The sequence below is a fragment of the Clupea harengus genome, chromosome 11 (genome assembly GCF_900700415.2).
Source record: "Clupea harengus chromosome 11, Ch_v2.0.2, whole genome shotgun sequence".
Lineage (NCBI taxonomy): Eukaryota > Metazoa > Chordata > Actinopteri > Clupeiformes > Clupeidae > Clupea > Clupea harengus.
In genome coordinates, this window is record NC_045162.1 from 4,821,804 (window position 1) to 4,831,496 (window position 9,693).

The 9,693-nt window shown below is 41.2% G+C and overlaps 1 protein-coding gene across 1 annotated transcript; it reads left to right on the forward strand.

Annotated features, from left to right (window-relative positions):
• Positions 1-392: 392 nt before the first annotated feature.
• im:7147486 (zinc finger protein 423) lies at positions 393-9,693 on the forward strand. Its single transcript, XM_031576237.2, has 2 exons — positions 393-738; positions 5,159-9,693. Exon 2 carries the CDS (start codon positions 5,214-5,216, stop codon positions 8,970-8,972), a length of 3,759 nt encoding a protein of 1,252 aa, XP_031432097.1. The 5' UTR covers positions 393-738; positions 5,159-5,213; the 3' UTR covers positions 8,973-9,693.

Here is a 9,693-nt window from a genome sequence, read left to right on the forward strand (position 1 = left end):
ATCTAAGTCGCTACCCGATCCAAGTCGCCCATGCGTCACTTTGCGACACTGTCGACAGCGGACTACAATGGCTAGCTACAGCTTGGGGATCTTAGCGAAAGACGGTATACTTTAAGAAGCTTGGTCATTGAATACAGCTGTAAGCTCTTAACGTTTGTATAATAAAGAGGTTAAAGATATACTGGATATCCCAATGTCTTTTGTTCTCCATGTCAAGTTCTATTGGCTAGCACATCAATGCTTTATTTGTTTTACCTACTGCTATATTTTCTCACTTCTTCATAATACAAACTATTTGCCTTTACCCTAAATCCGTCTCCACACTTTTAATAATTAAATATTACATTAAATATATATATACCCACATTATGCGTTAAGACAACCCCATATGTTGACGTTGAGCCTTGTGCCGTAAACCGTTTGTGTCTGAGCATGCGCGACTTGGATCGGGTAGTGACCATGCCTACTCCACACCACCAGAGAGCAGACATTATTTGTCAGCCGACACACTCTGTTCCTTGTGCCTTGGTGGCGGTTGGCACCACAGGAAAGAGCCTGCGCTGAAGCATAGACCGTGTGTTTTTATAATATTCTGTCATTCAGTGACATGCCTTTATTTTTCGGAGAGCGGCGCATGAATTATCAAGTTCTCACGCGCAGCAACTGCACGTGCATCCAGCAGCAATCTACCCCATCCCGTTGCCAGTGTGTGCGCGTTGCGCGTTCACAGGATAGAAGGTAGCTAACCCTTCTGCTAACAGTTACGTAGCTACAGCATAGATGGCACTCAAGCAGAGAGCATTGTGTTGTCTTCATGTTACGTAAGCTTTTGAGTTCAAAACGACTGTCAGTTAATTGTCTCAACGTTGTCCAGCAAACCGCGCGTTATTCCTCTCTAATGTAGCCTAGCAAACTAGATTAGCCAACGATAGCCTACTGCGCTCAGGGTTATATTTATTTTCTTCGTTTCAGTGATTCTCATAAGTACTTATACTTAAGGTTTGACTTTCACTATTGAGCTAGACAGCCAAAAGTCAGAGAGAACTAAATGTTATATTTGCTTTTCAGTTAGCGTTCAGCATTCAGCTCAAAATGTACCCCGTTTACAGTGGGTATGTTATAATGTAGGCAAGTATGCACAAGCCTGATTTTCTGAGTAGCACATAGGTCCGTGCCATGAAACGGAATCTATCTGGGATGTAATCAAAACAACATAATATGTGGCACAAGAGCAAAACTCATTGCCATTTCACATTGTTTACTGGTTGAATAACACTCAATTGAACAGAACATTCTAAACTGATTATTCCCATCTTGCTAACTTTTGTCACAACATTTAACCTGACGGTGTAGACCTACATTAGTCTTTTTAACTTCTCGTGCTTGTATGGAACCCCATCAGCAAATAGGAATTCTTGCCCTTGAAATAGGTATTTGTGCATAATGTCTGTTTTTGGTTCTGCATTTTCTGTAATTGTTTTTTCTCAAGTGTATAGCCAATTCAGTCTAATCACAATATACAGGAATACTCATATCACAAATAATAACCCTCATTATCATTAATATATGAGCCTACACATCATATAGAGAAACAGTGAAGCACATGTGTTTTGCTTGCCCAAACAGATGAGGGCAGAGATAGATCTAGTGCAAAAACAAATGTTAATATTTGTATCCACGTTTCATGTATAGGCAGTTTTCACATTTTCATATCAGACAAGAATTCCATAGGGTGCCACCCTTTTCTTGTTCGTCAATATGTCAACTCCAACATCGAACATACTGCACATGTAGGCTTTGTATGTATTTCTGTTAGTGTCATGTGATCAAATGCATGTGCTGCACTGGCCAGAATTTGCACGCAAATGAAGGAAATTGTCCCTATTCCTTTAACATGTTATAATGCTGATATAGTTTATGCCAATTTCCCCTGTGGTGTTCTGTATTCTTAAGCAAGTGCCATGACTGTGGCTTTTAGTCTGATGGTATTAGGATATGCTCCCTGTACAAATGCTTGATTACCCTGTATACTCCATACTTCAGGTTTTCCGAGGTCGTAATCAGGGGCATGTCCGGCATTTTAGATGGTTAGATTTAGCTATTTTGCCAAGTAGTTTATTCCCCATAGGCAAGTTTCCATTATTCACAACTGTGGCCAATCAGTGTAAGGTTTGTGTTACTGTGGTTAGTGGTCATGTGGTATTTGAATCTCAGTTGATTGTCTGTTGATAGTTTTGGTATCAAAATTGAGTAACATGAAGCAAGATGTCGGTGGTCATTGTTGCATGTCCTTTGTTGACGTAGCCAGTATTGCATTGGCAATTGAAATGAATAGGAGTAGTTATCTGTCCCTCTCTCCAGGTGTATATACCTTCATGTTCGTAATGCTTGGTTGTGCTATAACAAGCTAATTATTTGCAAACATTCACTGGCTACATAAGGCAATAGAATGTACCATGTGTTTGTCATATCGTGTTTACCTGTGGCCTACTTTCTTATGGTAGTGGTAGAATAACCTTAATTTATGGTAGAGCATACCACCATTTCACCAGAGTTGTTTCTGTGATGTATTAGTATTATTGTCAGGTTAGCAATCCTCTTGTGCTACACTTACCACATTGTGTTTGCAAAAGATCAGTAGTTGCATCAAGTGAAATTGCTATTTGGTATGTGAGTTGCATGCGTTAAAAATGACAATGGTACATTATGTTTCCTTGTTTGTGAAGTAATTGTAATGTTACTGTATATTTTTCATGATAACCTACTGATACTAAGAGGGAATAGTCTATAGGAGGAAATAAACCAGGCTGTACATTAACTAAAATTCCTTGAACACCTTGTCATTTGCATTTTTCTTACACAATGTAAACTGTATTTCACCTTTGTATACTGTACACTCCAGCAAACTCTTAACATTTGTGGTACAGTTTGTGTTTGAACTGGTTACATAAATATTTGCACGCAAACTCTTGGCTTACTTTAATAGCCTTTACCAACAAGCACAACATAATAAAGTAGTCAAAGGCTCTGTAGCAGAAGCTGCTTACCAACTCTTAAATATATGTTGACATGTGCTGCCAAGACTGGCATTACCAGAGACACTATGGGGGGAGACAAACCAGTAAAGGAAAAATGAATGGGAAGTCTATAGGCAAGACCTCAGACGTTACAGAGGCACTCAGTAGTCAGTTGTTACCATTAGGGATGGGTATCGTTTGGTTTTTATCCGATACTGGTACATAACCGATACTTTTAAAACGATACCGGTGCCGGAACCGATTGACGACATTAAAGAAAGGCTTTTTTTATTGAACAATATATTAACTGTTTAAAGTATATTATAAATATAAATACATACAAAACACTTGGCTTCAAACTACAGCTTCAAACTTTTTAACTTCAAACTATGAACATTATATTAACTGTAAACAACAGTTTATAGTATACTTAAATAAATATAAATAAATACAAAAAACAGCTTCAAACTTCTTTTGCAAAAATATGAGCATATTTGCCTTTGGAGTCAAAAATGTATTATTTTTGCATTTATTTCATGAAATTTCACCATTTTATGATTGTTTATACCTATCTTCTCTATCTTGTTTATAGTTAATCTTGTTACTTGAACACACTGAGTACGAGAAAATGTGTACTGCCCCTTTAAGAGACTACCGTAGGCTAAGTGTAGCTGTCATCATATTTTTCAGTCTTCGGTTGCTGATCTGCCGTTGACTCTTGCCTTCTTTCCCCTCTTTTCACGCAATTGTTTTGTTGCATTTGCTGCACGTCGCGATGTTTGAATATTTTTGTGCGAAATACAGCCACACTTTTGACCGTTTACCTTTCGGTATTTTCTCTGTTAAAAGGTTGATGGCTAGTTCTGTTTGTGCTTGCTCTGTGAAATGCTGCATGCTCTTCACTGTCATAAGACTGTTGCTATGAAAACACCAATGAGCGTGAGCGACACAGGACAAAGTTTACATTGGGAGCTGGGGCAGTTTTACATGTGCCCCACGGAATCTGCCTAGCAACCGTGTTCAATTGGCTCAGGCACCGAAATCTGCGTTGCATTTCGGTCCGGGTAGGTACCGGTTGTATTGGAACCGGTTCCATATTGGTACCGGTTCTCGGTACCCAACCCTAGTTACCATACGTTTTGGGGATAGACAGAGTAAGTCCACATACCAACTTTAGTGACGGTACACTTCTTGGGGTACATCTATACTTCCTGTTTGGCTAATTCAGTCTCAGATTTGATCTCTTATAAGGTTTTGTGAAGCAAAAGATCAGGTGACACATTTAATTAGGAAAGGACAGACTTTGCTGAAGGGGCAGGTAAAAACAAAATGTTTTTGTTAAAATCAAATATGGAAAATCCTGTGATACAAAAATGTATTTTAGAGATGCTCTGATCTGGACCCAAAGATTACTTTGAATTGATACTGCAATTCTGTATGGTGAGCTATGAGTGTAAACCCAGGCCTTTCACCTGGTGATGGTACTCACCTGGCCAAACTTGGTAAAAGGATTGGTTGGACTGTCTCCAGTCCCTGTGTCAAATTTAAAAATGTTACAGGGGCCTTTGCAGCTTGGGTACTTAGTTGCTAATTATTGTGTTAGAAGCTTCTCTGACCCACAAGTGTATAACTGTTGCTGTGTAAAACAATAAGGCTATTCTATCTGCTAGTTGTCTCCAGTGGCAGTCTTGGCTCATCAGTTAGTTGCCCAGTTGGCCCAGTTAGTCTCTTCTACATGCCTGTAACTAGAGCTAGTTATAATGGCCTTGCCATTGTACTTTGACTGTCTGACAACCTATATTTGGGGGCTGTAGCTAGGGTTTGAGCCATGCTCAATCCATCACTGCTCACAGCCAACGTAGTAACTTCTTAGTCATGTGAATCAATATTAATATGAATATAGAGGGGGAAAGACCAGATGGCGAGTGGAACATTGTCAAACGTCAGAGTATGAAAAATATTCAAGTTGAGGATAATACAAAAAAAGTATGACATTTTATTTCACATGTAAAAAAATTGAATTAGAAAAAAAAAATGAGGGGATGGGGTGCATGTTGAGAAAGAATGTATTTGTTTCATATCTCATGTCTGTATTTACATGGTTGTAAATGTATTTTTTTTCCTGTTCTTTTTGTTTGTAGGTGCCCCTAGACTTTTATGGAAGTACACTGAGCGGTGATATTAACATCTGACAAAATGTTTGGACTTGGAGAAACCAGTGGCCCTGACCCTCCACCAGTAAAGACGTATAGATGTGTAGCTTGTTCAAGCACATTTCTTGGTTTGGCATCCTTGCTGGTGCATCAAGCAAGTCACGCAAGTGAGTTTTCAAGTCCGCAGCCACCCCCTCAACCTACATGCTCCAGCTGTGGAACTGTGTTCTTTACCAGGGACCTCTTGAAGCAGCATGTGTGTGCTGCTGCCCTTCCATCCGCTACCCCAGAGTTTTACATATGTGATTGTGGAAAGGAGTGCAAAGATTTCAATGTCTTTTTGGAGCATAAAAAATCCCATCGAGGAGAATCAGACCAGAGTCATCCTGAGACACACCAGTCAGGTGTTAATCCAGAGGGTCTAAACGAAGACTCTTCTGGAAAGGCTGCAAACAGTCACCCCGTCCCTATGCATTCTTCTTCCAGTACTGATGTCAGTCTTCCGTCCAGCTCTGTAAACATGCCACCTGACTGCAGTGATTCTGTTGTTTCTGGAATTAACGTAAATGAGGACTTTGCCACACAAACAACAATTCCCCAACAGAATTCCAATTTAGCGGAAGAACTAGACCCAGCATTAGACCCTGCAAAGCTTGATTTGCCATTGAATATCATAGAGGTGCAGAATAATTCCTTACCAGATACTGAGACTGATGAATCTTTACAAGTCTCGAATAATTTTGCTTCCTACAGTGACAACGCTGAGGTCCAGCAGAATCAAAATCAAGATGTTAAACCAGCTCGTAATAAAGTGGTAATGAAAATATTGGCAAAAGCATACATGAATGTTAAACAGCCACCTGAGCTTGAACTGAGCGCAAACAATCTAGTGGAGTCTTCTAGAGATGTGAGAACACCAGGTGGGTCAGATGTGGTGACATCCCCCATTAGACAGCTAAGACCCTCAGTAAGAAGGCCTTTCAGCACAAGACGCCCAACTGGTCGTATAGGTTATGGTAACAATCCATCCAAGAAACCACTTGTAATCTCTGTAGCTAAGAGGTATTGTCCAGTAGTGCTTCTTGAGACTCGGCAAAAGTTTGTTGGCAAAAACTATGAAGGAAATTATCAGTGTGGTCAATGCAAGCGCCTTTTCAGTAACATAGACGAGCTAGCGCTACACCATGCCTTGCACAGGAAAGAGAAGATGAAACGCTGTCGCCGCTGTAAGCAGTTTATCATAAGTACGTCTGGTCCTGATAGCCACATCTGCTCCAGAGCACCAACTGCAGCTGATCAGGACCTCCTCAGCACGGGAAAGGAGTTCACTAGCTCTCCCAAACAATCGCTCAAAGCAGTTAAAACAACTCAAGGTTCTAACCGGTTTCACTGTCCTTTGTGCAATCATAGCTATTCACGCTTATACACTCTTAAAATGCATAACTGTGAATGGATCTCATCCTTAAGAGATTCTGCTCAAGAGGCTGTGGTGAATGATTGTCCGGAAGTTGAGGTTAACGGAAGTGAAGCGAACCCCCATGAGTATGTTAGCGTTGGTGTTGGTACATTTGCTCAGCATCAGGTGAAGAAAGAGATGCTCAATGAGTCAGTAGAGCAGGGCAAACGTCAAACAGAGCCGAACAATGAAAATCCTTTTGAGGTTGCAAATGAGCCCGATTCTCCTGAAGAGTCATTGAATCCAGATTCGGCTGTGTCTATATCATTCGAACCGCGAGAAACAGTTTTGAAAAATGGCCTGGTTCCTACTGTACAGGCTGACACAATTGAGCATGTTGGGACAGAAGAGACGGGTGATGAGGATACGGTGAGGATATGCATTGGTGACCAGGGAGAAGAGGATGAAGTAACCTCTCTGGGGGAGGAGGCTGAAATTGATGTTTTAATTGAAGAAGATGAAGATGATCTTGATCACAACGATGAGTTACATCAGACCATGGTTAAAGGCAGTGCAGTTCTGAAATCAGAAAATGAAGACATTCCAGTTGCTATTTACGATGAGTATGCCAAGCGCTTTACTTGTGGACGCTGTCACAAGTCATTTACTCGCAACTACGGCCTGAAGAAACACCTGAAGATTTGTGCCACAGGAAAAATAGGGCAACCCCATATTGGGGCCTCAGTTGCACGTAAAATCTTGAAATCTAAGAAGGTCTTTGATTGCGTCCAGTGTGGTAAGATATTTAGCCATATGGACAGTTTGGCAATTCACAAGAGAAACTGTCACACTGAAATGACAAGGCAACTCTCAGAGCCTTATAATACAGCCAGTCAAGAGAGTGTTTTTGTCCTGCCACCACAATCTGATACTCAGTCCAATAGGCCAGCATCTACTGCTGAAAACAATGAGACAAACTGGGGCATCATGTCACTGCCATCTGTTCTCCCAAGGAGAGTGACGTGTGAGTGTGGGTCATCCTTCACGTGTCCTAGACGTCTTTTTGAGCACTTGCAAATGCACGCACAGGAGTCTTACATCTGCCCCCACTGTGGTGAAAACCTGCAGTCATGGATGAAGTATGAGGTTCACCTGCGATCACACTTGCAATTCCCACAGCAGGCAGCTACAGGCGAGCAGTCACAGCAGTATTATGTGCAACGTCCACAGCAGCCAACTACTGCACAGCTGAGCAGCCAGCTGCCATCTAGTCATGTGGCGACCCAAGCATCGTCTAACTGTCCTAAATGTTTCCAGACTTTTAAGAATCGGCGCAATCTACTGAGGCACCTGCGACTGCGTTGCCATGGTGAAGCATCAGCACCCAAGAAATATGCATGCTCTCGCTGTGGGATGTCTTTCCTTTCAACTTACACACTTGATCTGCACATGCAGAGTAACACATGTACACCTTCTGTCAAAACAATGCGCTGTCCTGTGTGCGTGCGTTGGTTCAGAACCGTGGAGGGGCTTAAAAGGCACCTTATCGTTCATAGCCAACAGAAATTGTTCAATTGTGGCTTGTGTCCACAAAGTTTCTCAAGTCCAGAGGATTTGGAGGGTCACAAAAAGAGTGTACATGATGATGTATCGGTAGAACACGAGTCGCGAGGTGGAGGATCCACCAGGGAGGATTCACAAAATAACCAGTTTAAATTTTTCCGCTGTAATACGTGCCCTCGAGTTTACCACAGCATGAAGTCATTGAAAGAGCACAGAAGGAAAGTCCACAGTTTACTAGGAGGAAACCATGTGGCAAAAACTACTGAGACTTTGGGAGTTGTACAAAACAGCCAGATGAATTTTTTCCGTTGTCAGCTCTGTCAGAGAACCTACCATAGCCTGCAGTCACTGAAAAATCACAGGAGAAGAGTCCACCGCATATTCGCAGGTGGTCATGGTCAACAAAGAGCAGATTCCTTAGGAGCTGTGCAAAACAGCCCGTCTAACATCTTTCGCTGTCAGATTTGCCAGCGTGTCTATCCTACTCTGAAGGCATGGAGAAATCACAGAAGAAGGGTTCATCGCATTCTTGGGGGAGGATCAGAGATGCAAATAGCTGAATCTTTGAGGGCCATGCACAGCCAGGCAAATGCCTTCACCTGTCAAATCTGCCAGAGAACCTACCTGACTTTGCAATCTCTTAAAGACCACAGAAGGAAGGTTCATCACATACCAGGGGGGCGGCTTGAACCTCAAAGAGGTAATGCTATGGCCAGTCAGTCCATTGTTTTGACCTGTCAGATCTGTCATCGAACCTATGGTAGTCTGCAGTCATTAAAAGACCATAGACGGAAGGTCCATCACATACCAGGGGGGCGGCTTGATGTGGTAAAGGTAGAATAGATGGAAGCAGTAGTGTGATGGTAGCTTATTCATTGTGCAGGTGTCACTGCAACTTGCTTGTTTGCTCTTTTCTTTTATCAAAGGTTGCCAGGTGCTCGCAGTGAATTGACTCTATAATAATAAGTTCTATAAACAAGGCCATGCCACAATAGAACAGACTTTTTTTTTTAAATATTTCATTCCTGATCACACCAATTTGTAATATAAACATGAAGATCAGTACAAGGAAAACATACTTTTAATATTTTCTGAGGACTGACGTCTCCCAGAGACTATTGTACAGTACAACAAAAAAAAACAGGAGTTGTAGAAAAGTTAGATGGCCTAGAGCAGTGCCTTTTATGGCTCTGTATATTATGTTATAGGGATCTTAATCTTTTTCTTTAAACAATTGTAGAATGCAGTAGTTACATATTTAATTTCCCCATGTAAATTTATATTCAGCTGTAGGCTCCTGCTGTTAAACTTTTACGTGAATTATTGATTTAATGAAATCTACCATCGTGTGTGCCAATTTATTTCTTGTAAAGTCTTGCATATCGGTTGGATTGAGCCAGATAGTCTGTGTACATGCAATGTAAACCTTTTTGTATTTGTATCATTAAGAATTATGTGGAATTGTGCAGTTTATTGGAAACTGTTTTGTATACAATCTTTGTTCATGTATCAGAGAACAGAAAAAAAGGGAACATGCAAGGACAATAAAATACATCCAGACCCA

Coding starts and splice junctions, on each gene's coding strand:
- im:7147486 (XM_031576237.2), top strand. CDS start 5,214: ATGTTTGGACTTGGAGAAACCAGTGGCCCTGACCCTCCACCAGTAAAG.